At 44.9% G+C, this 27,463-nt stretch overlaps 1 protein-coding gene across 13 annotated transcripts in view; it reads left to right on the forward strand.

Moving 5' to 3' along the window:
• Nucleotides 1-5,876: 5,876 nt before the first annotated feature.
• SETD4 (SET domain containing 4) overlaps nt 5,877-27,463 on the forward strand; it is a 136,911-nt gene continuing 115,324 nt past the window's right edge. For 6 of the 13 annotated variants that reach the window (XR_009701237.1, XR_009701236.1, XR_009701239.1 and 3 more), the window contains exons 1-10: nt 5,877-6,150; nt 7,730-7,899; nt 11,501-11,596; nt 15,632-15,669; nt 17,809-17,897; nt 19,420-19,849; nt 21,965-22,139; nt 23,630-23,711; nt 24,641-24,721; nt 27,263-27,386. Coding sequence is in view for 8 of the 13 variants with exons in the window: in XM_061192871.1 (XP_061048854.1) it covers nt 7,827-7,899; nt 11,501-11,596; nt 15,632-15,669; nt 17,809-17,897; nt 19,420-19,849; nt 21,965-22,139; nt 23,630-23,711; nt 24,641-24,721; nt 27,263-27,386 (1,188 nt within the window). In the remaining 5 variants the exon portion in view is untranslated. Of the gene's footprint in view, nt 6,193-6,382; nt 6,420-6,705; nt 6,896-7,729; nt 7,900-11,500; nt 11,597-15,631; nt 15,670-15,880; nt 16,134-17,808; nt 17,898-19,419; nt 19,850-21,964; nt 22,140-23,629; nt 23,712-23,818; nt 23,966-24,640; nt 24,723-27,262; nt 27,387-27,463 lie in introns of those variants that run through there. The other 7 variants (XR_009701240.1, XM_061192872.1, XM_061192876.1 and 4 more) reach the window with 7 other exon arrangements.

The raw sequence follows: 27,463 nt of genomic DNA on the forward strand, positions 1-27,463 counted from the left end.
TACTTATTTGTGTGTGTGTGTGTGTGTCTGGATCTATATAATCTTATCACATGTGGAGATTTTGTTTATCAAGAAGATATAAAACATTTCCATCAGCACAATGATGTCTCCTGTTGTCCATTCATAACCAAACATACCTCTCTCTTGCCCCTCACCCCCCAATCCTATCTCCTGACAACCACTGATTTTTTTTCCATTTCTAAAATTTTATTGTTTCAAAAATGTTACACAGTTGTTGTGGTACAGTATGTAACCTTTTGGGATTGGTTTTGTTCCACTCAGGATAATTACGAGCTTTGTTTTGGATTTCTCTCCCTTATCCAAGGGTATGGTTGTCCTGTCCCTTGCTCTCCTCTTTCCACACCAGTAGCTACTTTCTTCCACAGCTGGGGTGAGCCAGTGTCAGAAGGAAGTGGGATGGGTTAAATTCATTAAGAGAGTCACTCAGCGATAGCGCATGGTGCTCAGGGAACTTTAGGCATGGTGAGGGGCCTGCTGTTTCAAAAGGAAAATTCTAAGAGAGCCACAAATCATGATTTTCAGCCTGATTTGTTTATCATTTTAGCACTGGTACCAACACAAGGTTTGACAGGTTGATGGGGCAGGAGGCTCCAGAAAATACAGAATATACAGTATAATATAGTAATAAAAATTAAGCATATTATTGTCGACTAAAAAAAAAAAAAAAGCACAACGTGAGAGTTGTAAGTTAAGTTTTATTTGGGGCAAAATGAGGACTATAGCCTGGGAGATAGCCTCTCAGATAGCTCTGAGGAACTGCTCTGAATAGGTAAGGGGGGAGGTCAGTACAGATGTGATTTTGGTGAAGGGGGGGTACGTGCAATCAAGCACACATTTTGGCAAAAGGTTACTGCTATTTACAAGGAGGTTGCTGCTAGTCACGAGGAGCAGATGTCTCCATTAAAGATTTTACTGCTTTTCTAGATATGAGAAGATGCAAGAAATTGGGCTCAAAAATCTTCCGAAAATATCTAACTATCTGGAGGCCTGTTCTGTCAGTTTTTCCCAGAGCACAGAGTGCCTCATTCCTGATCTCTGCCCTGAACTCCTTCCAGGCAGTGGCTGCACCAACTCCTTCCCTAAATGGTGTGTTGAAGGTCAGTGACTGCAGTGGCTAGTGACTTCATTCTTATAGAACCAGGTAGCAAGTGAAAATTTTTAGTTGGCAGGGTACCCTCATGGTCATAAATTCGACCATGGTTTGGGAGACTTTTTTTTTTTTTAATTTAAATTTTACTTTTGGCTGCGCTGGGTCTCAGTTGCGGGATCTTTGTTGCAGCATGTGGGATCTTTCATTGCGGTGCGTGGGCTCTTCACTGCGGCGCGTGGGCTTCTCTCTAGTTGTGGCGTGCAGGCTCAGTAGTTGTGGCGTGCTGGCTTAGTTGCCCCGTGGCATGTGGGATCTTAGTTCACTGACCAGGGATTGAACCCGAGTCCCCTGCATTGGAAGGTGGACTCTTGACCACTGGACCATGAGAGAAGTCCCTGGGAGACATATAATGACCATTTTGTCCTACAGTGTTAGAAATGCTCATTCCTAGGTCAGGTGAGGGTTTCATTGATAGGCCACTCAATGTACTATTACTGGACTAGGTTCTATTAACAGTAGTCAAAAGTCTCTGGACCATCTCTCTTATTAGTCTGTTATGATCCAGGAAAAGATTCCCCCTGGTTGCTTCTTCTCATATTTAGAGTTAACACTATTACAATCATTGATCTATATAGAACTGTCTATCTGGTCAACTGCTTTAAATCGTCTGTCATCATTTTATTAAAGGCTTAGCCACACGTTTGGTAATGCAAGAAACAACAATTTTGTAAAACATGCAAAATACAAGTAATATAGTTAGTAGTATTGGTAAGGTCATGAGTAAGAATTTAAGCCAAGAACTTCCATTACGTGTGTCTCAGTATCTCTGGTCGTGTTCCACATCAATCCTTACCTTTAAGGGAGATGATATATTGGCACTGTTCATAAGGCACCCAGCCCAATTTTCTAGTGTTACTAGGCTGGTTATCCTTGGTATGCTTTTATTGTTTCTAACATAAAGGAGCCTTTAAACTTAAATGACCATAGCCTGGTGTTAACCACATAAATCCATCCTGTAACTGAGGGAGGTTATGGTTTTCGACTGTGATTCAGTTGGTTGTTCTGATTGAGCTTGAGTGACCCTAAAAGAAAAATTCATATTTATGGCCAGGGTCAGAGCAGGTATTATTAACTGGCCAAGTGAGGGAGTCCCCTCTAGTAATATCAATTGTGGCCTAAGCGGCTTCCAATTAGAGCCCTGGAGTGCAGAAATCCACCAAGGTAACCCAGAAGTACTGGATATAGGTAATTGACCACAAACCTAACAATTGGATTAACTTTAACTCTGCATAAGTCTGTGAAATACAGTGCTGTTTTCCACAGTGGCTGCACCAACTTACCTTCCCTAAAGTGGTAAGGACAGATTTTAATCAGTATTATAATATTGTAGTAGGGAAGAGTGTCCAGTATGAACTGAACTCAACTTGGATTTGTACAGAGGTGACTGGACGTTTTAAAGAGAAGTTGAGGGAGTCGGCAGGGGGAATGGAGGGGCTTGGGTAGAGTCAGGGGAAAATTATAAAGGCCTGGTGCGTGTAAATGCCCATCAGGGCTATAAAGAGACTGGGAGACAGAGGTCCTATCCTATCTGATAATTACATTTCGAAGGAATGGCTTTCAGGTCCTTGAGAAAGACTCAGGTCCTGCGTTGTAGGAGATACATACATATTGCAAATGGACAGAGGAAGAATTCACAAATTTTAAGTCCTCTTTTAGTAAATGCTCTAAGAAAGGGTAGTAAAGGACCTCTTGTCAGGTGTTGGCTAGAACAAATAGTAAATTCTTCTGGCAGCCTGGAGCTCATTAAGGGGGAACAAAGGTCATCCTAGTGACACAGCCTTGAGCTATTAGAAACTGTGTTAGTGTTTAAGTCTTTTAACATGGGGGTTGGTGGGGGAGTGGATGAAATCATTAGTCAGTAGGTGTTATAGGCCCAGGCTGAGGCCTAACTGAAAAGAGGGCTTGGAAGAGACTGGCTAGAGCTTGGTCAAGAAGAGAATCTTTGTCAATTCCCCTCTAGAAAATGGGAGTATACATGATTTTTCTCCCTCATAAAAGGAAAATACCTGTTTATCTACCCCTTTTCTTCTGTCTTGAATGCATTTGTAATGAGAATGTGATGCCTAGAGCTGCAGCAACTATCCTGAGATCATAAGGAAACAAACTAAGAAGTTAGCCAACTCCCTAAGGATGGTACTGTGGAAAATTAGGAAGAGCTTTGATTTTTAATGACATCACTGACTCATGGGTCCAAATCTGGAACCATCTATTTCCAGCCCCCCTTGGCTTTTCAGTAAACTTTAAATTTTAGAATGGATTTACTGAAAAGTTGCAAATGCAGTACAGAAAATTCCCATGTACTCCACATCAAATTTCCCCTATTATTAACATCTGACTATTGAAACTGAGTGGGACACTGTGAGGCACTCTCACGTACAAAAGCTCCTCCATGTCCCCTGTTTCTTGTTTGCAGTAAAAGGCTTTAGTCTCCTAGGTCTTCCCTGGGTTCCAAAGAGCAGGCACATGCAGTTACTAATTAGGGAAGTGAGGGAATGCAGAAACAAAGGAAAAGCAGTTAAATAAGAAAACTAACGACAATAGTTCAGTGATAAAACAGAGTCCTAGTTCTCCCCAAGGTATGTACGTAACAACTTGATGGATATCTTTGAACTGTTCTTTGGGAACTAAGACCCCATCCCCACCCCCAGAGGCGGAGGATGGTGACTACATGCTGAGCACGAGCACCAGACCCCAGACTGGTTGGAACCACAAAGTTGATGACTGAGATTCCTGAAACACCACCCTGTGACCTCACCACCAAACAACTGGAAGAAAGTCATGAATTCTGCAGCCCTCACCATCAAATGTTACCTTTAAAAACGCTCCCCTGAAAACCACTGAGGAGTTCAGGTCTTCTGAGCATGAGCTGCCTGTACTCCTTGCTGGACCCTGCAATACATGCTGTACTTTCCTTCACAACTTGTTGTCAGAAATTGGTTTTGCTGTGGGTGAGTGGACCCAAGTTCAGTTTGGTAACACTATGATGGTACATTTGTTATAACTAAGAAAGAACACTGGAACAGTATTAATTAAGCTCTGTGCTTTATGTAGCTTTCACTAGTTTTTCCCTCTAATATCCCTTTTCTAGTCCAAGGTTCTCTCCAGAATACCACATTACATTTAACTGTCATGTGTCCTTAGTTTCCTCTGGTTTATGACAGATTCTCAGAGTTTACTTGCTTTTCACAAACTTTGACAGCTTTTAGGAGTACAGTCGTCCCTTGTTATCCAGGACCCCCCTTGGATACAAACAACCTGGGATGCTCAAGTTCCTCATATAAAATGGTCTAGTATTTGCATATAACCTAGGTACATTCTCCCATATACTTTAAATTATCCCTAGATTACTTATAATGCCTAATACAATGTAAATGCTATGTAAGTAGTTGCAGGTGTGTGGCAAGTTCAAGTTTTGCTTTTTGGAACTTTCTGAATTTTTTTTTCCTAATATTTTTGGACTTGCAGTTGGTTGAGTCCATAGAAGTGGATACAGAGGGCCGGTTGTACTGGTCAGGTGTTTGTGGGTTTGTCTCATGTTATTCTCAAGGAAGAACTGTTACCGAGTCCGAGCTTGTACCGCTTGGTGCATGACAGGTCAATGAATTGAGACACGAGGTGTTGAGGCAAGGAATAGTGACTATTTGGAAAGCCAGCAGACGGAGAAGCTGGCGGACTAGTGTCCTAAGGAACCATCTTACCTGAGTTAGAATTCAGGCTTCTTTTATACCAAAAGGGGAGGGGGTGTGGCTGGTTGTTGCAGATCCCTTGGTACTGGCCAGACTCAGAGGGGTGTGATAATCCTTTGTTCTTGCAGCTGTTCACAGTAGGTCTGGTCATGATGTTCTCGTAAACCTTCAACAAGTTCTGCAACTTTTTAATCTCTATACAAATGAAAAGTGTTATGCCTTTAAAATGGAAGCCTGGGAGGCAGAGCCTCGTGGAACGACTATTATGTGTATTTCAGGCTGTGGACAACGTTCTTTCTCCGTTTCGTAACACAAAAGTGCAGAGCCAGCATGACTAAGCACAGGCAACAACACAACCGTTAGAGTTAAAGGAATAGATCCAATATAGAGCCAGGTTGTTCTCTGTTACAGAACTAGGGTTATGGGTTTTGGAGAGTAACATCTCCAAATGTCAGGTGAAGTACCCTTCCTATAGCTGGGAACTCCGCAATCAACATAATGCTAACCTTTATCACTTGGCCAAGGCAGTGTCTGCCAAGTTTCTCCACTGTAAAGTTACTTTTCCCTCCTTTCCATGCTGGGCTGTCTTGGAAGCAAGAGATAATCAAGGTGGGGTGGGTGGGGCAGAGATTGAGCCCCATCTCCTGTAGGGAGGCATATTTACATAAACGACTGGAACTTTCCAGTTAGGCTGATCCTGGGACACGTACACCAACAGGGACAGCAGGGTGAAGTGGAGCTGGGCTGCCCTGCAACGGGTTAAGGCCGGACTGTGGCCCGAGGCAGGGCGGGGTCAAGGCAACTTCGGCCAGGAAGTGGGGGAAGGTCCGGGATTGAGAGGCCCCGGGGCGAGGCGGAAGCTGGTGGGCCAAGGCGCGGGGTGGGGGGGGGTCCGCTCTGGGATGCGCGCACTTGGCGGTTCCTCCCCTGGTAGTACGGAAGGACTCCGTAGGTCGGCTTTTCAGAGCGCAGTTCCCGGTCCACGGACCACAGGGTTTTCTTCCCCCCGGGCGCCCGGGTCCAGCTTTGGGGCGCTCTGACCCCAGCCGGTTTTGGCGGTGGCGCTTCCGGAACACAATGCGCATGCGCACGCCGAGAGGCGGAGGCCCGCGGCGGAAAGAGCGCTCCGCCTGGCGACTGAGGGCGTGGGTCAGTGGGGACTCGAGGCGGGCCTGGCGGCGCTCTATCCCTCCCCATGCGGCTGCGGCTCGCTTCTTTAACTCGCGAGCATCTGGCGCGCTGTTCTGGGTTTCCACGTGGGCCCGCCCACCGCCATCTTGAAGCTGTGCCAAGGTGAGCGGGTCGACTTCCGGGCCGGGGCCTGCCGTTGCCCAGGTAACGGGAACCTGCTCCTGCCAGAGCTTTCCATATATTTTAATTTTTGGCGGTCAAAAAGAGAGCTGAGTTCGGATAGTCTACCCCCGCCAGGCCTGGCATGATGCTGCTCATTACAGTACCCACCCCCCCCACCCCCCCACCCCCCCACCCCCCGTTATCTGGGAATCGTTCATTTAGCGAATGTCGACCCGAGAAGCCGCTGTGCAGGCGCGAAGGACCCTAAGGTGGGGAGTTTGTAACTAGCCGGCGTCTGAGCTCGCCCCCTGCCCAGCCAACCCCGCGGCCGGAAAACGGCGGGGGCGGGGGAGGGGCGGGGTGTGTCGCAGCTGTGGGGCGGCCTCACGTCTAGGGGCTGAGGACTGGGGGCGAGGACAGTGCGGCCAGCCGTGCTGTCGCCCTGGCGCCACGTGCACAGCCCGCTCGCCGGACTCCGGGACCCACGCGCGGCCGGGCCGGGCCTCAGTGTGGACGCGTCTCGGCCCGTGCGCGGGCGGGGCGCTGGGGACCCGGAGGGGACGAGCAGCCGGTGGCCCTGGGACCGGACTTGCCAACTTCGGGTCGACCAAATAGTGAACCTTCCATTGCTGGGGTGGGATAGTAATAGGGCTTGGAGTTCGTGTCTTGTTATTAATTTCAGTTCGGTAGCTTTTAGTGGTTTTTAAAAAACAGTGGTATGGTTAAAATGCACATACATATGCACGTAAGTAATATTCATATTATGTCACTTATGTACTCATACATATATAAGGCACAGACTAGGAGGATACAGAAGTAATAGTAAAAGTCCCCTCCCCGTGCATATTTTTTAATATCCTTCCTTAAAGCCTCTTGTTTTATAAACATAAAATGTGCACAGTATCAAACTCATAAGGGATCATTGAATTTGTTCTGCAACTTTATTTTTTCTTGTAATATATCTTGGACATTTTCACATCTTAGCGCATACTTACTATTAATGGCTTCATATAGTAGGCCACTCCATTATCTGATCATCCTGGTGTGTTTAATAGATTTCATTTTTATATTTCCGAGGAAGTAACGTATAGAAACTGTAGTCATTTTAGATTTTCTTATCATCTCTTTGTTTTGTCTGCTCTCTTGGCTCTCATTTTCTCCCTAATCTGTGGCAAACCCCCGCTTAGTTTATATTTATTTCAGGATGCTGGTTTTAAGGACAAATCATTACTTACTTCACACTGAAAGAGGATTTGGTTTTTTTCTCTAAGACTTCCTAGCAGATGGGGGCTTCAGGACTACTGTTTATTCAAAGTACAGATAGGTTGGTGCTTAGTAAATGTTGATTATCGTTGATGTAAACGTCACCAAAGCACACAATTATGAAATCAGTTATGAGGATTTCTATGATTAATCAACATTTAGTAGGACCTCAAGAGAAAACTGTTTTAGAGGGACCAATATAATGGGCATTCCATTACTGCACATGATATAGCTCAGTATAAACAATTTGTATACAAAAACACTTTAAAGAAATGGTTTACTAAATAGTTACATTTGTATATTTAAATCCTTATAGGTACAAACAACAGTGATTATCATACAGCTGGAAAGAAAGGCAAAGAAAATGCTTTTTATTTTAGATTGGGCAATTAAGCAGAAACTGCAGTTTTAGTATGAAGAACGGAGGTGGAAGAACAAGCCGAATCAGAAGACGAAAACTCTTCACAAGTTCTGAATCAAGAGGAGGTACAGTTTTGATTCTTTTGGTGCCAGTGATGAAAAAAAGGAATCCTTTGTTGATTGGTATTAACACATAGCTTTTCTCAGAGGCACATGAGCAATGTTAAATGTATTTATTTTTTATTTATTTATTTTTGGCTGCGTTGGGTCTTTGGCTGCGCGTGGGCTAGTTGTGGCGAGCAGGGGCCACTCTTAGTTGCGGTGCGTGGCTTCTCACTGCAGTGGCTTCTCTTGTTGCGGAGCACGGGCTCTAGGCGCGCGGGCTTCAGTAGTTGTAGCACGTGGGCTCAGTAGTTGTGGCTTGCGGGCTCCAGAGTGCAGGCTCAGTAGTTGTGGCGCACGGGCTTAGTTGCTCCGCGGCATGTGGGATCTTCCCGGACCAGGGCACGAACCTGTGTCCCCTGCATTGGCAGGCGGATTCTTAACCACTGCGCCACCAGGGAAGCCCATGAGCAATGTTCATAGAGAATACTTCTTAAAGAATATTCTTTTAAATAGTGCCATTATATTCTTTTAAACCCTTGTAGAAATACAGATATATTGCTTCAACTATGTCTTCTTTGGGGATGACTCCCAGGTTTCTGTTTCTGGTCCTGACCTCTAGCTACCTATAGGATATCAATGTTTGGATGTAAATTTATCATTTCAAGTTCAGTGTAACCCAGTCTGAACGAGATACCGTATGTGAAAGTGCTTGGCCCACTGGCGAGTACTACATAAATGCAATTGTTATTTTTCATCAAAATTAATAGCACTCCTCCTAGCTGACCCCCATCATGTCAGCACCATGGAGGTAATCTTTGACTGTGTATCCTTCTTTGCTCTCTGGAGCCCATGTCCTACTAACTCTCACCTGGCCTTTCTTAGGTTAACTTCTCCCCCTCTGTTCTACCCAGAGATGACTTTAGCCAGCTCTTGGCTGGTTCACCACATTCTTGTTTTCTTCCCTGCTGGTTGTTCCATTTGTCACTGTCAGTCTAACTTTCTTAAGGGACGTAGCCTTTTTGGTTTAGGAGCCTCCAGGATCCTCATTCTCTCTCTCTCTGTTTTTTTTTTGGCCGTGCCACGCAGCATGCAGGATCTTCCCCAACCAGGGATTGAACCCGTGCCCCCTGCATTGGGAGCACAGAGTCTTAACTACTGGACCGCCAGGGAAGTCCCCCTCATTCTCTTTTGTGTGCTCTCTGAACTCCTGCCTGACATCAACTCCCTTTCTAAGTGGCTCCCCTGCCCCACTCCCTGTGTTGGCAGTAGGTTCTCTGCTCACCATTTCCTGAGCACACCTCCCACATTTCCACCTCTGCCATTCCTCAAAGTTATTCTTCAGCCAAAACGTCTTTCTTCCCTTCTCCCTGCTTGTTCAGTTTCTCTCTAACCTTCGAGGCTGAGTTGAGATCTTATGTTTTTGGTAATGCCATTTCCAATTCTCACTAATGTTACTGGGTTATCATGCTTATTGGGTATTATTCTTTAGGAGCTATGGTTTTCCAGTTGTTTTTCGTGGAAGTCTTGTTTCCCCAACTAAAATGTTAACTTTTTGAGGGTGAGGAACATGTTGAACGCTCTCCACAGTGGTTAACAGTGCTGGGAGTGTAGTAGTTGCTTATTAAATGTTCTTGCTGTAAACTCTGTTCTCTAGGTTGTGATAACGTATTTTAGGAGCCTTAGATTTTGGATCATGTATTTTTTTAGAAAACACTTTCATTGAAGTATAATTGACGTACAATGAATGTCACATATTTAAAGTGTATAATTTGATAGATTTTGACATATGTATACACACAGTAAGCCATTATCGAAATCAAGATATGAATATATTCATCACCCCAAGAAGTTTCCTTGTTCCCCTTTGTAATCCTTTCATCTTGCCCTCTTTGAACCCTCCCTCCCTCCATCTTCAGACAACCACTGATCTGCTTTCTTTCACTATTGATTTGTTTGTTTTATAGTTTTATTTAATCATATAGTATGCATTCTTTTTTATCTGCCTTCTTTTACTCAGCGTAATTATTTTGAGATAATTCTCTGTTGTGTGTATCAGTAGGTCATTCTTTTTTATTGCTGATAATATTCCATGATTTGTTTACTTCAATTGTTCCAGCAATATTTATTGAAAAAACTATCCTTTCTCCATGGAATTGCCTTTGCATTTTGTGAAAAACCAGTTATCCACATATGTGTGGGTCTGTTTTAGACTTTCTTTTCTGTTCCATCGATTTCTTTGTCTGTCTTGATGACAGTATCACATAGTCTTAGTTACTGTAGCTTTATAGTAATAAAAAGTTTTGAAATCAATATTTCGAAGTGGTTTTGGCTATTCTAGGTTCTTTGCATTTCCATATGAATTTTAGAATCATCTTGTCAATTTCTACAAAAAAGCCTGCTTACATTTTGATTTGGATTGTATTGAATCTATAGATCAATTTGGGGAGAACTTGACTTCTTAACAATATTGAATCTTCCAACCCATAAGCAAGATGTATCTCTCCATTTGTTCAGATTATTGATTTGAGATCTTACAAAAATTAAAAAAAAATTTTAATTGTAGTAAAATTACATGTAACATAAAATTTACCATTTTAACAATTTTTAAGTGTAGTTCAGTAGTGTTCAGTACATTCACATTGTTGTACAACTAGTCTCCAGAATTCTCTTCATCTTGCAAAACTGGAACTCTATACCCATTAAATAATAACTCCTCATTCCCCTCTCCCCCTAGCCCCTGGCAGCTACCACTCTACTTTTTGTTTCCATGAACTTGGCTATTCTAGATACCTCATGTAAGTGGAATCATACAGTATTTGTCTTTTTGTGAATGGCTTATTTCACTTTCAGTAATGCCCTGAGGATTCATCTATAAAGCATGTGTCAGCAGGATTGGTTCCTTCTGAGAGCTGTGACAGAAGGGTCTGTTCTAGGCCTCTCTTTTTGGCTTTGTCGATGGCTGTCTTCTCCCTGTGTTTCTTCTATCATCTTCCCTCTGTTCTTGTGTCCAAATTTTCCCTTATTATAAGGACACCAGTCCTACTGGATCCAGGTCCACCCTGATGACCTCATTTTAACTTGGTTACCTCTGTAAAGACCCTATCTCTAAATAAGCTCGTATCCTGAGGTACTGAGGGTTAGGATTTCAACATAGGAATTTTGGGGTACACAATTCAACCCATAATAGATGCCTTTTATTTATTTTTCTTTGCTTTTTGCACTGGCTAGAACCAGTGTAGTGTTGAATAGTAGTGGGGAGAACGGACATCCTTCTTCTGTTCCTGATCTTAGGGGGAAAGCACATAGTTTTTCATCTTTAAATATGTCAGCTGTAGGTTTTTGTTAGATATTTTTTGTCGGGTTGAGGAGGTTCTCTTCTATCCTTGTTTGCTGGGAGTATTTATCAGGAATGAGTGCTAGATTTTATCAAATGCTTTTCCTGCATCTTTGAGATGATCTTGTGGTTTTTCTATTTTAGTTTACATTATTTGTGCATGTTTTGAAATTTATTCCCTTTTATGATACGACTGTCTGAGACAGTTCATCAGAGATTTACTTTTTAAATGGTGATCTGATTATATAGTGATTTTAATCACCAGTTTTTCTTTCCTCTCTTGATTAGTGAATGAGAGCTACAAGCCTGAATTTATAGAGCTTAAGAAGTGGCTGAAAGATAGGAAGTTTGAAGATACAAACTTAATACCTGCTCGTTTTCCAGGTAAGGTCTGGCATTCAACTCTCACACGAGACACATGTGGGCCCAGGTGGTAGGAAAGCAGGGGTGATTCTTGCAAGTGGGCTGTATTCTTTCTGGGGGCATATCTCCTCAACCCTACAAAAAATATCTAACATCTTCTGTTGTGTGGCAGCCTTCCTGCCTTGTAGGTGTAATATTTACTTGACCTTATTCTAAAAATGAGTTTAAGTGGCTTGTGGAGAGAAATTCCAAAATGGTGAAATAAAATTAAAAGTTAGAAAAGGGAAATGAGAAAAGAAAAATAAGACGAAGGCAGGGATAAGGATAACACATAAAAGCCATGATTATGAAATTTCGTACCCCTGTCAGAGGTGAGCTACAGATTTGACTCATCTTTCCAGCAGCCCAATGTATATGATCAATTATCTGAATCTTAGTGTTCTGTAAACACAGCTAAATTGTTTACTCATCAGAAGTACAGGTATTTCTGGAACTTAGACCTGAGGGAAACATCTTCACTGGGCTTTTCTGGGAGGACATTGTGTAATGTGGGGACTGGTGTCCCCATCAACTTGCTTATGGTGATTTCATGGGATTTTCAAGCCATGCAGGCTGATGGGATTATCCCTTAGCTCAGGAGCATCACCGTAGTTTTCTAAGGGGAGGGGTTCCAAATAACCAGCAGAGGTGCTTGGTCCCTGGGGGGTGGCTCCAGGAGAGGAGCCCTTAGGGAGGCCTCAGCAGTATTGCCCCCCGAGTGTTGGAGGAGGAGCCCCTGTGTGGCCCTGGCGTCCACAGTCACCTGAACAGGGGCGGGTGAACATTTTCTTCTGGAAGGTGAGGAGCTTGCTGTGGAGGTTGGATTAACATTGTTTTCTGAAAATTGAGGAGCTTGTCATGGAGTTTGGGTTAGCATTCTCTTCCGGAACATTCTCTCACAGAAGTTGGGCAGCTTGTTATGGGCTTGTGCCTGCATACAAGGCAACCCAGCTCTGTCCACAAGTGGGCTTGAGGTAACCACAGAGAGGACCACCTGTCTCTGTGCTACAGATCTGCTGTAGCATTTCATCTTGTAGAATATTTAAGTCATATGCCTCTGAATGCTTCCCTTGGCGATTAAAATGGTCATTCAAGTACCCATTAGGTAATTTAACTTTGAGCAAACTAACTTCCTTATATATCACCCAAGATAAATGATTTACCACGTGTGCCCCTGGTCCAGTGAGGCGATGTGTGTAAAGTTGTTCCCTATGTGTCAGTTATACATGATGGCTTTGGGCTAAAATACTTGATTTGAACTATCTTCTATTAGGATTGCTCCTTCTTTATGATGGTGGACCATATTTATCAGCCTCTAACAGAATGTTTAACTTTCTGTTTTTGTGTGTCAAGGAACGGTCAGTAAAAACCATACTCTTAGATTTTACTGGATGGAGTTCTTTATGAGATGATCAAGGGAAAGTAGTGTCAGGAGTGGACTTGCTGTGCCAAAGGCCTGCCTACTCCTCGGGTGTCACTTTGCCTTAAGAAGGGTAGGTTTAAAATTATCAAGCAGGAATTGGCATATGGTTTCAATTGAATCCCTGAAAATAAGTAATCTGTCTATGGTTTGGAGCAGTGAAGAGTTAGCGGTTTTAAAAGTAGGAGCAGCTTCCTCTGGGCCCACCTCCAGATTCATGGTCTTGGAGGAGCTAAAGCAAAGTGGTTTGGCAGTGATCAGAACCCAGTGCTTACAGTTCTGGGGTCAGGGAACCTTCTGCCTTAGCTCGGGCTGCCGTAGCAGATTACCATGGGCTGGGTGGCTTAAAACAGTCATTTATTTCTCACAGTTCTGGAGGCTGGAAGTCTAAGATCTGGCGTGGGCAGATTCAGTGTCTAGCGAGGACCGATTCCTGCTTTGCAAATTGCCATCTTCTCATTGTGTCCTCACATGGTGGTGAGCTGGGAGCTGGAGCAGGCGCTCTTGTCTCTTCTTATAAGGGCACGAATCCCATTCATGAGGGCTCCACCCTTATGACCTAGCCACTTACCAGAGGCCCTACCTCCTAAAGTCATCTCACTGGGGGCTGAGAAATCAACCTATGAATTTGGGGGGACACAAGCATGCAGTCTGCAACACCTTCCCTAAGTGCTTTCTATATCTTCAGCTCTTAATCAGTGTATGATAGGAGAGCATGTTGATGGGAGTCTGTCAGAATGTACAGAATTCTGGGGAGTTAGTCTTGGTTTATGGAGGGGCAAGGCAAGGCTCCCAGGTTGCAAGCAGGATTCAGTCTTTAGACTCTGACCTGATTTATGCTTTAGGAGCTGACCTTTGTATTTCCTTTTAATGCTAAAAGCACTGTCCAAATCGGGGCCTCCCGGGTAGATGGATGGTAGCAGAAATTATAAGGCAGGGAGAAGTCTGTAATAAGATCCTCATGGCCACTTGGTACCTTGCCTTAGTAAGTGCAGGTTACTGTGATCTGCTTTCTGATCTACTGAATACTATATTTTAGACATACAGGTAAAGTATCTTCCGGATTTATTCCACATGCCAAGTTCTGTTCATGTGTGCTCGAAGAGAAATTTCCACTTAAATTAGCACATGAATTTTTTTAAAGGGTGACCCCACAGAAGAAAATCCTCTCATTAGTAATTGATTTCAGGAAGGGTTCTGGCCCACAGGGATGATTAACTCCACCGTGGGACACACAGAAGAAATTAAATAAGTTCTTAAAACCAAAACCATGTGTTTGAGCAGACAGACGCTTCTGGGTAGGGAGATGACTCATCAAATCAAGCTTGCCAGACACCCGATTCGGGACCCGAGGCGGGAATTCCCTCCAGGAACCTGCAGCTCCCATTAGTCCCGCGGGCATTGACCTTTGCCGAATTATATACCCTCCTAGCTGAGAGAAAAAGTCAACAACTGTGGATTTGAGAAGGTGACTAGAGAGACTCCGTATGATAGTTACAGGTCATACATATTGTGCCCATCGCTGCCGGAGAAGCTGTCGTCTGACTGTTGCAGGAGGGCAGCCTTGGGCACAGAGGGGTAGACGTCTGCGTGTTGGTGGCGTTGACAGAGCTGCTGCGGAGGTTAGTGTGGTGAATGTGCTCTGGCCCAGGCCTTGGCTCACGGGGAGCAGCTGGCCCTGGATCTACCCTGCTGAGCTCGTCCGGTCAAGGAGGGCGTGGCTAAGGCTTGCCTGGCTGGGGTGGGGAGGGGGTAGGCCTCAGGCTTTGTGGGACCTGAGTGGGCTTTACTGGTCATTCGGTCAAAGACTCGACATGATTACTGGGGAAGGCTGGGTCTGGCAGTGGGTGAAAGTGGCCTGCGGGTCCAGCCTCTGAGGTCGGGTGGGCGTTAGGGTTAGGCTCCATCCCCGCTGGTGAGCCCCCGGGGAGAGAGGCCAGCCTCAAGTTTCCTGTAAGAGGCCCAGCAGCAGATCTGCCTGAAGGTGATGATCTTTAGGTGTTGACTCTGAAGCTGACTTTGCCCTTCAAGATTATAAACCCAAAAGGAGGTCGGGCCATTTTCCAGAATAGCTTCTTTTTTTAAAAAAAATTATTTATTTATTTTTGGCTGCATTGGGTCTTTGTTGCTGCGCACGGGCTTTCTCTAGTTGCGGTGAGCGGGGGCTACTCTTCGTTGCAGTGCACGGGCTTCTCATTGCGGTGGCTTCTCTTGTTGCGGAGCACAGGCTCTAGGCGTGCGGGCTTCAGTAGTTGTGGCACGTGGGCTCAGTAGTTGTGGCTCGCGGGCTCTAGAGCGCAGGCTCAGTAGTTGTGGCGCACGGGCTTAGTTGCTCCGCGGCGTGTGGGATCTTCCCGGACCAGGGCTCGAACCCGTGTCCCCTGCATTGGCAGGCGGATTCTTAACCACTGCACCATCAGGGAAGCCCCAGAATAGCTTCTTGATCCTCTGGTTCTCCTGGGAGTCAAAGGATGCGAGACACTCAGCTTCAGCTTTGTGTAATTTTGAAGTTCACCCACATCTTTTATGCAAAATAGTATCTCTAAGACCTTGAAGAAAGAGTAGGATTTACCCTTTTTCTGTCTTTGCATTCCTAGGTACAGGAAGAGGGCTGATGAGCAAAACATCCCTACGGGTGAGAATTTCTCTCTTATCTTGAAACCCAAAGTAGATTTTGCTGCTTTGTTTTTGTTTTTGTGGTTCAATCAAGTGAATTAAAAATATTTTAGACATACAGATTTTTTTTTTTTTTTTTTTTTTTACTTAATGGATAGTTTTGAATACAGTTCTGTCAGTTAGAATTAAGTTTGCAGCGTATAAGAGACAAACCCAAGGTAACAGAGCGCAAGTGTCTCATGCCGTCACGTAAACAAGCCTGGACAGGCAGACCTGGGCTGGTGCGCTGGTCTCTTGGGCTCCGTCCAGCTCTTATCCACGCTCTGAGAGGGAGCCCCACACCTCAGCTCCAGGGTGTAGCTCCAGGAGCTTGAGCAGCAGGATGGCGCAAGGCGTGAGGAAGGGCAGGCTTCCCCTCATCCCGGAAATTCCAGCTCCGTCTCGTCTGCCAGCTCCCAGCTGCCGCGACCCTGCACGCTTCAGGTGGGACTGCATCGGGGAGGAGGAGGAGCAGGGAGGGCGTGTTGGGGTAGGCGACTAGCAGTCTCTGCCGCAGCAGGTTTTGTAAATCGGATCATATTTTAAATGTGCTGGGGATGGGGTGGGGGTGGAAGGGAGCTGCTCGAATCTGAGCATCCATGGTAAGTACAGCCCGGCAGCCCAGCCGGCTGCTAACCCTCCTGGCTTCCGTCTCCTCACCTGGAAAGCGGGAGGTAAGTCATGCGGATGCTCTCCAAGGTCTGTTTCAGTTCTTCTGTGCTACTTAAAGGGTATCTAATGCACAGTTTTCTGTAAAGCTAGAAATTAATTCCTTAATTTATTTGTAATGATCTTAATTTTCTATTTCAAAATTGTTTTAATTTATTTTTAGTTCCTTAATTTAATTTATAAAAAAACCCAGCTGTGTATATATCTTTAGCCTAAAGAATGGTAGCTTTTAATGTTGTAATTCTATTATGCTATCTTAATTTTTTTAATTAAACCTTTAAACTTGTGGTAAAATTTACATAACATAAAATTTACTATCTTAACCATTTTTAAGTGTGCAGTTCAATAGTATTAAGTATATTAACATTGTTGTGCAATATTTTTCTTTTTGAGGGGAGGTGTATGACTTCATTCTGTAGCAGAATTTGGTGGGAGAAATATACCTCTCATGAATATAGCAGTGACTATGGGTAGTTTTTGTTTAGATCATGAAATGATAATTGGCAGTTGCTTTACATGTACTTTCAAATGTGGCTTTTTTGTGAAAACTTTTTGAAAATTGAGATGTATTTTACACATAGTGAAATGCACAGATTTAAAGTGTCCAGTTTGATGAGTTTTGATGATGAAGACATTTACCCCAGTCAAGACATAGAGCATTTTATTAAGTGCCTTTTTTTAAATCAGAAAGTCATGGGATGTCAGAGCAGGAAGGGAGTGTAGTGACCATCCCAACTCAATCTTGAATCACAGATGAGGAGACCAGAAATTGAACCCAGGAGATTTTGGCTGTGATGTTTAACCAACTTAGATGCCAGTTATGATGAAAGCAGGATCTTATATCTGGCTTCTAAGTGCTTTGTTTCTGATGTCTCTTCCTTGACATCTTGATTTTTCTTTCTATGTTTCTGTCTCAGTGGGAGAAACTGAAAGCTATACTTTGGCAGGTGGTCAAATGAGACCCTTGTGCTGGGGGGGCTGCCCTTCTTTCTTCAGCCACTTGGCGCAGGTTATATGGCGAGTAGGCCATTGCTGGGAATAGTCACTGGACACATGGATTTCACTGGAAGAATTTTTTGGAGTGGTTTCTGTCTGTTGCCTATAGGTAGCACTATTTCCTGGTGTCAGAAAATGAAGGAATAATATGATTTGAGTTGTCAGAGTGTTTCCACATTCCTTTCTGGTGGAAGGTTGACTGGTGGTGGGTGTCAGTCACACAATTAACCTTTAATTCTTGCTGGGGATGTAGTATCTATCCCTGGCGTGGGAGCAGCCTTGCCTGCATCTGCTGACTTAAACGGGGGAACCCATCCACTGAGGGCTCTTCGTTCATCTGTGGTTGGGCTCTGCTGGGTTCTTATTAGATGACTGTGGAATCAAGGACTTTAAAGACTCATTCAGGTCCTTCCCAAAGCATGGATGTCCTAAACTTTACTTTCTTTTTGGCAAGGAGGGACAGATGATTATCTCATTGCCTGAGAGTTGCCTGCTCACCACGGACACAGTGCTTAGAAGCTACTTAGGGGCATATATTGCCAAGTAAGTGACCGCTCACCTTCTTGTCTGGGGCAAGTGCTTCTCCTTTAAACTTTATATCATTGGAGAGTATGTCGTCCAAGACATAGTTCATTAGGACCCAGCCCTTTCATGTAGCTAATAAATATCTGAAATGATTTGAAAGGTTTACTCTGTTTTATGAAGTTGGTTCTTAATTCATTGTAAACTGCATTTTAAAGGTTTTAATAGGCTGCTTGGGATGTGGGTTTGAATCCTGATCTAACCTTACTAGAAAATAAGGATTAAATGGGATAATAGATGTAAATCACGGCTGAGTGCCTTGACTCATGACAGTCCATTCTCCTCCATTGTAGTAGGTCTTGACAAATTCTATTTACTCTTTTATTTTTACCCTTATTGTACTTGCTTGAATTCCCCTTCAGCTATGAAGAGCTCTTGACAGTATGAGAGAGTTAGTTTTGTTTGGCATAGAAGAGAGGAGGCCAACATGGGAGCTGAGAACTATTTTCTGGCTTATGTGATAGGGGGTCTCTGTTTTGGGTGGGTTTCTGAGGACAGTGTGAGGGAGATCCTCAGCATAAGGGGTTTCTAAATTATAAAGGTTGAAAGATTGTATTGTTTCTCAACCCACGGTAAGTTCTGGACTTTTTTCCCCTGGCTTACTTTTGTAAGAGGGCTGGTGTATTTTCATTGGCCTGAGTAGAGGCAAGGATGCTCTTAGTATTAACATTTTCTGAAATTTTGAGTAGAATGCATGGTAATTTAGGAATCTGGACTTTGAAGGATTAATGAAAACTTTCCTAAATACATTCATGCAACATGTGATCTTTTTATTGGTAACAAATAAAAATACTGCAATGTATAATTTTCAATAGCATGGGTAAATTTAAGACAAAAGCTTTAGATCTGTAACAGGTATATAATGAGCCTACTCAGTTTTCTGCCTGGGTTAGTATCATATAATAGAACTTTCTGCAATGATAGCATTGTTTTACCTTGTGTTGTCTGGTATGGTACCCACCAGCCACATATGGCTCAAGAGCACTTGAAATGTGGCTCGTATGACTGGGAATTGAATTTTCAGTATTATTTAATTTAAAAAAAATATTGAAATAGCTGTATGTACCCAGTGGTTACTGTGTTGGATGGGGCACATCTAGGTTCTTTCCACCAATTGCCCTCCAACCCCCAAGATTTATATCCTTAACCAAGAGAAACAAGTGAAATTCCAGCAAAAGCTTTAACACTGGAGAACCAAGTTGGAAACAAAGAGGTTTTTGCAAGAAAGAATCTCTGGCAAACAAAGCTGGAACTCGGGTTAGTGAGCCAGTTCTTGTATCAGTGTGACTGGTTCACTGCATTTGTACTGGGGTGCAATCCGGGGAGGAAAGCCTTGAGGAAGGAAGACCTCTCTTGGGTGCATTAGGTGAACTTGGCCACAGTCCCTCTGGGAGCAGAACTAAGCCCTAGGATGTCTGTATCTCTTGCTTATGCCATATTTTGAATGAAAGTAATTCCTTTAATCTGCTTTTCATTTTAAAAGGTGGCAGCCTCCTCCATCTCCTGTGCTGGCTCTTTGCACCTTTTTAGTTTCGGAAAAGCATGCTGGGGACCGGTCTCCCTGGAAGCCTTACCTGGAGGTTTTGCCCAAGGCCTACACCTGCCCTGTTTGTTTGGAGCCAGAAGTGGTGAATCTTCTTCCCAAACCTTTGAAAGCAAAGGCCATAGAGCAGAGAACCCACGTGCAGGAGTTCGTTTCTTCCTCCAGAGACTTTTTCTCTTCCCTGCAGCCTCTGTTTTCGGAGGCCGTCGAGAGCATCTTTAGCTACAGCGCGCTCCTGTGGGCTTGGTGCACCGTCAACACCAGGGCTGTGTACAGGAAGCGCGCGCCGAGGCAGTGCTTTTCCGCAGAGCCGGACACCTGCGTGCTCGCCCCGTTCCTCGATCTGCTGAACCACAGCCCCGACGCCCAGGTGAGACGTTAACCGGGAGACCCGTGTTTGGTTTCAGTAGGACGGGCTCTAACGTGTAGAACCTGTGACTCGGAAGAGCAAGCAGAACCACAGGGAGAGGTGCAGCTGGTCAACCCACCTGCTGTCAGGTAGGCTCCTCTCTTTCTTCCCGACCCTGTTTCCCCTCCAGCATCCTTTTCCTTTGCCACTTTTCCCTGCTCTGCTCTGCAGGCCTGCAGGTGCTCTGTCCCCTGTATGGCCCGAACCCTAGCCCTCCCCCACCTCCCCATGGTGCAGTATCCTTCTTCCTCCTTTCAGACCTGGGGCTAAAGTCTCGCTTGCTTTCCTGTCTCTTTCCGTTTCACACTTGGTGGCATCGCTGTCAGCATTTTGCTGTGATCTCTGAGGGACTTGCTCCTTCCCCCGTTGGAGCTCTGCAGTCTTAGAGGACAGGGACTTTGCCTTGTACTTTTTGTAACCCCAGTGCTCAGCACAGGGCCTGGCACGTAGTAGGTGTTCAATCAACAGTTTCTGGCTGGATGGCTATTTGTGGGAAATCGTTAAGGGGTCCCACTTTGGGAGTCAGTTGGAGATCTCTTCTTCCCCAGGCTTCTCTGCTCCAGCACATAAAGGAGATGATTGTATCTGCGGGGCACACGGGGCTGAAGGCCTGGCATGAGGGCACAGGATGTCTGTGTGTCAGCTAACCTGTTGCCTGTGCAGGGTGCGCTTGCAGGCGCACTGACAGGACCTGCACCCACGCCGTCCTCTTCGTGACCCATGCCACCCTGAGAAGCCCACGTGCCCATGAGAGGAGAGCGTGGGCGTGGAGGGGAGGCCCTCCCTGTGCTTTCTTAGGCCGCGGCCATTGCCGTGCCTGTCTGCTCGTTGCTTTTCTAGAAAGATGCATTTCTAACAAAATTAAACAAAGGAGACTGAGGGTAGATGGGTGTTTCTGTGGCTGATATTGCTGAAATAAAGTCAAGGGGGTACAGGACAGTAGGGTACTGGCCACAGGGACACGGTCAGTCCCCATTGGCGTGACTTTCTTTTTATTGGGCTGTTAGTGCATTTATGTTCCAAACCAGGGATTTTACAGTTGAATGTCAGGGTGTCGCAAACTACAGTCTAGGGCACGTGGTCCCAGGACCCTGGCAAAGCCTAAAATACTTACTCTCTGGCCCTTCATGGAAAAAGATCGCCAGTCCCTGGTCGAAAGTGCGCTGCAGCTGGCTTTTGACGTGACAGCGCAAGCCTTGGCCCTGATCTCTTGTTGATGCCTCAAGGTAGAATTTCAGCCTGTTCTTATCCTCATCTCACTGCAATTTGCCGCTTAGTGAGAAGGCCTCGGTGCTTGTACCCGCCGCTTGTTGTGGGAGCAGTTCGGTCTCCTTGGTCTTTTCCTCTCTGCCTATTACCTAACAAAGCTGTCACAAAATCCATATGACAGTATCAGCCAACATCATGCTGCTCACAAAAGGCTGTGTATCACAGGACCTGAAATTTCATGCTCAGCCTTGACGTCTTTGGGCCTCGCGGGGCCCCGAAGGCCTGACCGTGAGTTCCTCTGCCCTCTCCGGATATTTCCCACCCAGCGGGCAAGGCTTCCCACCCAGCGGGAAGTTGCCCTCAGCCGGACTGGCTGTAGCCCACCTGGTCCTCAACCGAATGCGTGTCATCTCCCTGCCAGCCCTCAAAATTATTCAGACAGGCAAATCACATCGCCCCAGGGGAACCAGGGTGTCACCCCTTGCTCCTGCAGGCCTGCTTCCCATGGCCTCTGCTGTCACTCCGCTCCCAGGCGCAGCCCCTGTGTGGCCCTGTGTGGCGTGCTGTGTCCTCCCCCCGGGCTGTATGGGTGACTTACAATAAACTGCCGTTAGTCATCTGTCCGATGTCAGGTGTCGTGTGTTTGGCCATCCTCAGAGGCCGCAGGCGGGACTCCCTCCCACCCCGATGGGGTGAAGTCGAGGAGAACCAAAGAGGCCAAAGTGCGGACGTGGCATTTTTTCTCCATGTGGATAAATTCCGTGATGAGTGCTTGAAAGCGGCATCCTGCTTAAATTAATACGATCACTTAATCTTTTTAGTTTTCTGCTTTGCTTTAAAAACATCTTTTACAATTCTTTTTTCTAGGTAAAAGCAGCATTTAATGAGGAAACTCGCTGTTATGAAATTAGAACAGCTGTGAGCTGTGGCAAACACAAAGAGGTGCTCATCTGCTATGGCCCTCACGATAACCACCGCCTGCTCCTCGAGTATGGATTTGTTTCCATCCGCAATCCTCATGCTTGTGTTTATGTCTCAAAAGGTTGGCATTAACTTTGGTTTTGATCACTAAGATGATAGAATTCCTCACCCCCCCCATCTGTGGTTATGTTAAGTTTTTGTAACAGTGGCAAAACCTTAAAGCGTATATCATTTATTTTCTCCTAGGCAGGGCTAGCCTAATTCTTATTGATGACCACGTCATTTCAGTGTTGAAGTAAAACCAGCAAAGCTTTGATCGATATTGAGGATAAGAAGAACTGAGAAGACTTTTATTGCATTAGGTCAGACAGTAGAATGGAAGAAAAGAGAAACCGCTAGGGAAATAAATAGAGTATTAATAGATGGCAAGAAATGGAAATTTTTGTACTGAGACATTGTCACTAAAGATAAAATAGGATTAGAGAGCAACAAGTAAAAAATATTTATGAAGCACCCACTGTGTGTAAGGTGCTGTACCAATCACAGGGTAAATATGTTACACAGTCCTTCTTTGGGCGGTTCAATGGCATGATAAAATACGCATTCCATTTATGTTCTTTTGTTACCTAGCATCATCATTGGGATTACTCTTTTTAAACTAATGATTTACCTATTAAATTTATGCTGTGAAAATTTCAAATATAGTATTAAAAATAGTACATAGGGGGCTGATTTTTTCCCCCTTCCTTGAAGCAGCAGAGAAATAGTTTTCTAGGCATTGAAGAAATGACTAGAGATTTACTGAGTGTATAATTTGAGGTAGTTTTAATATAAGTTCTAATGGAAATAGAGACTTGGTCAAGGTGATACTACTCCATCCTATTAGTAGCCAAAGTAATAATGTTATTTCTCAAAATGAAGTGGAAAAGCGAAAACTGGGCCTTGCTGGGTCTCTTAGAAAGCTAGCTTTGAAATTAGCCTTATATTATCAGAATAACTTTAATATTGATGACCATGAAGTATTGATTTGTTAAATAATTTGAACAAAATTCACACTTTCATTATTTCTGCATTTAAAAAATAAAAGTAGAGAAATGTAAAAAGAAATTTTAAAAATAGAAAAATCCCTCATTATCCTATGACCCCAGAAAGCTTTGTTAATTTTTGCATGTTCATTTTCAGTTGTTTATGATTACAGTCACTAATATCCAGTCAGTTTTGAATTCTGGCTTTTAAAAACTGAGTCTTGGAAACATTTCCTCATGTTTGTACGGAGTCTGTACTTTTGGTGGGTGTAATTTCTCAGCAGTCCTGCTAATGTCTTCATTACCCGATTTCGTGGGTTGATTTGCTTCGTGGGAGCAGGAGCTGAGGTAGCAGATGATTTGTGCCCTGCCTTGGAATTCTTGTAGCTTTTCAAAGGGCTGAATCATACTCTCATTGAGTTGGACTTGAAGACTAGATTTTTTTGATGTGAAATGGGTAAAATTGTTTACACATGTCTTTATTGCTGACGGGAAGGAAAGTAAGCTGAGAAGAAAGGGTCCCCCCTCCCTTCCACCTGAATTATACCCTAAATCTCAGCCTGATTTTTTTTTTTTTTTAATGCAGATATACTTGTTAAATATCTTCCATCAACAGATAAACGGATGAACCAAAAGATTTCCATTTTAGAGGATCACGACTTTATAGAGTAAGTGTTTCTCTCCAGAAATTATTCCTTCAGGAAATCTTGATGAGAAGTTGAGAGCTGGGGTTTTTACAGGTGTGAGCTGCCTCCCAACTTGTGTCCCGTGACAGGTAGCTGCTTACTGAGCACTTACTACGTGCGGCACATCGCGCTTCATGTTGTGGGATTCACAGGAGGGCAAGATGCTGGTCAGGAGACTTGTTTGGGGACCTAAGATACAAGCTTGAAGTCTCAAGTTACTGTACCGGGAGAGCCCCGTACGTACTGATCGGTGGCCCAGTGTGTTTGTGGCGAACATGTGGTCAGGTGGGGTGGCATCAGCTACCGCAGGCCAGCCTGGCCGTCAGTCACCCGGCAACAGGATGCAGGCTCTTGGGACGGGGGCAGCCTAGGTGATTCCACGCCAAATGGGATAAACTGGGTTTGAGACCCTCCCTTTCAGATTTTCTTCTGTAAGTGAAATTAAGTTCTAAATAATCCAGCAACACTGTGAGGGACACTAGCTCTGGTGGCTGCCATTTGTTTGATCCTGAGGATCATCCAGATTCTTCATCATTCATCTCACTGCGGCCCCCTCATCCAAGTTCAGCTTCTTACCAAATAAAAATAGCTTTTTACTTTTTTTTTTTTTTTAACACAAAGAATTTTCTGTTACTCAGGCTTTATTCTTAAGTATTTGCAGACTTACTTTTCTCTTTGTGACTACGACCACGGGTTGTGCAATGTTTAGTGGCCCCTTTAAAAAAATGTTTGGCTTTTTAGTCATTTACCGTGATGTAATGAAGTACCGAAATGACAGATCGGTAATTTTTTTTTTTTTAATTTTATTTTTATTTTATGTTGGAGTGTAGTCGATTTACAATCTTGTGTCAGTTTCAGGTGTACAACAAAGTGATTTAGTTATACATATATCTATTCTTTTTCTACTTTAGAAATTTGACGTTTGGATGGGATGGACCGTCTTGGCGGTTACTCACAGCTCTTAAGTTGTTATGTCTGGAGGCTGAAGAATTGTAAGTTCCCTGTGTGTTGGTCATGAGCTGTAGTTACGATTTGGACATAACTTTGGCTTTTTTGGGGCTTACATTCAAAGGCCCAACTTCAGAGGAGAAAGGAATGCCCTTGTATATTGGGGTTGCTTATTCTCTGTGTAACTTGCCCGTGTGGGGAGTGGTTCACTTCTAGGTTTGCACCATTTCTGGAATTCTGGTTTTAGAGTCATAGTCAGAGTACACGGGCCTGAGAACTGGTCTCTCCTCACACGTATCCCCCTGGTGACCTGCAGCTCGTTGTTCAGGGTAAACACTTCGAAAAGCGTGCGCCTTGGCCCTGGTCAGAGGAGAGCCTCTGAGCAGGTGGGTTTTTCCTGGGAACAGACCGAGCTCCTGACCACTGGCCAGGCCCCCCCCCCCCCCGGTTCTGTCCTGGGGGCAGATCCAGATGCCTGCTCAAGGAGAGGCCTGGATGTTTCCATAGAGGAGGAAGGTGGAGGAACCCCCGGTGTCGACACGCACCCTGGTCAGGTCCTCACTGTTCCTGAGAGGCTGTTGGTCCTTCCCTTAGCGTGGAAAGGATAGTCACACACGCGGCCGTGCGCCGCCCAGCCCTGGAGCTCCTTGCGAGGGAGTCGGGGAGTAATGCCCGCTACTCAGCAAATCTCAGGTGAGAGACACCCCAGGGAGGACTTCCTGAAGATGGCGAACCCCATCCTCGAGCAGTTGGGAGGATCAGGTGAGATAACGCCAGAAGTAGCCCTCAGCACGGTGCCTAGAAGTAGTTTGTGCTCATTCCATCGTGCCCGTGATGTTGCTGTTTACGATGTTGCTTACTTCCTTTTCTGTTGGAATTTGGGGAGAAAAACTATCCCCTGGTCTCAACACCAGAAGCAGTTGTGTCTCTTCTGAGCAGATGGTGTGTTTTTGTCGTACAGACACTGAATTCTGTATCTGATATGTTTCCTTCTTTTTATTGCTCACTAGAAAACTCAGAGGCAAATTTGTGGTCCATCCATGTGTGCAGGATTCTAAGGCATGCAGTTTATCACTGACTCATTCCTGGCTGTATCTTACCTTTCTTTCTCATCTTTTCGTCATCTTGTTTTCCCTATCCATTCATCTTGTGTTTTATTTTATCTCGTGTGTACCCACATAAGTTTCTTTCAATCGTTCTTGGAGACACAACTTAAACCTCAGCCTCAAATTAAATAAAGCAACTGGATGTCTCGCAGAGGTCCTCCTGAGGCGTCTTTCCTTCCCTCTGAGTGCTCTCTGACTACCTGAGTGGCCCGGCAGAGGAGGCGCGCGTCTGGGGTTCTGCCCGACGGGCATTTGCGTGCTAGTTCTGCCTCTCGCTAGCTCCGTCACTTAGGGTGAGTGCTTTACTCTTCCGGATTCTCAGTTTCTTTGTGTCTGAGGTGGGGATTATGATGCTTTCTTTGCTAGGCGGTTGTGAAGATTAACACAGATAATGGCTGCATATAAAGCGCTGTTCCTGGCACATAGCAACGGCGTTCCTTCTTTCTTTTTTTTTTTTTTTGGCCACGCCACGCGCACGTAGGATCTTAGTTCCCCGACCAGGGTTTGAATCCGTGCCCCCTGCAGTGGAAGCGCGGAGTCTTAACCACTGGACCGCCAGGGAAGTCCCAAATGTTATTTCTTGACTTCCTTTCTTTCCCAAGAACTCACCTGGTCCTGGGGTTGCTACCATCATCCCTGAAGCTGACGACATCTAAGACTTCATTTTCTGTATGGCTTTTGGGCTGTTCTGAATTTCTCAGCGACTTCTGTGCCCTCCACTGGGATGGTAGAGCCGTCACCGTGGCCTTTCCCTCCTCAGCCACGTGCACTTTCGCGTTCTGTGCATCCAGCATCTGTCCCCCCGCCCCCTTCCTCCCTGGTTAGTGCTCCTCGCCGGCCTGTAGGCTTGACTCAGCCCCTCCTGCTCGGCACCTTGGTCGCGGCCCCCTCTTGCCTCCCCTGCAGAAAGCTGGCCCCGCCAGCCCACTGAGCCCCATTTCCTACGGACTTCCTTAGTGTAAAATTGGAAGGACCTGCGTGTAGAGAAAGGCTTCACTGTAGATTCCTCTTTCCATCTGCAGAGCATTTTACTTTGTGAAACATGTCCTGTTCAGTTTGCCATTTTGTTTAGGAGAGGCTGTCATTTGAAGAAAAGGGAAACCTCTGCCTTTGCTCCTTAGTCAGTAGTACTTTGGCTGTGGACTCACCTTCCTGTCTGTCCCTTGTTCTCTTCCCGTGGCTGGTGGACGTGACTCTTCTTACTCATGTGCCAGACGCAGGATTGTGGTGCTAATAAAACTCAGGCCCAGCCTGCAGAGAGCGCCAGTTCCCTCGCTTCTTATCCTCAGCGTTCCTTCTTCTTTCCTGTATACCTTGTCTGCTCCAACACAGGACCTGCATGTGGTGGGAGGTTTGAGGGAACGTGCTGATGGAATGAGTTTTATTATGTTTCCGGAAAAATAGAAGTGTTCAAGTGGAAAAGCCGCCTTTGTTTTTGAAAACCTGCTGAAATGACCTTACTGAATATTTTGGTTCTAGGACATGCTGGAAAAAAGTACTTATTGGGGAAGTAATTTCAGATACAAATGAGAAGACAAGTTTGGACATAGCCCAGAAAATATGCCATTATTTCATCAAGGAGAGTAAGGCTGTGCTTCAAAAGGTATGTTTCTAGAATATTGTGTTCTTTTCTTAAGGAAGTGTTTTGATGAAGAAGTTGTTTTGTACTGATACTTGTTG

The sequence above is a fragment of the Eubalaena glacialis genome, chromosome 6, assembly GCF_028564815.1.
Source record: "Eubalaena glacialis isolate mEubGla1 chromosome 6, mEubGla1.1.hap2.+ XY, whole genome shotgun sequence".
In the NCBI taxonomy this organism is placed as follows: Eukaryota; Metazoa; Chordata; class Mammalia; order Artiodactyla; family Balaenidae; genus Eubalaena; species Eubalaena glacialis.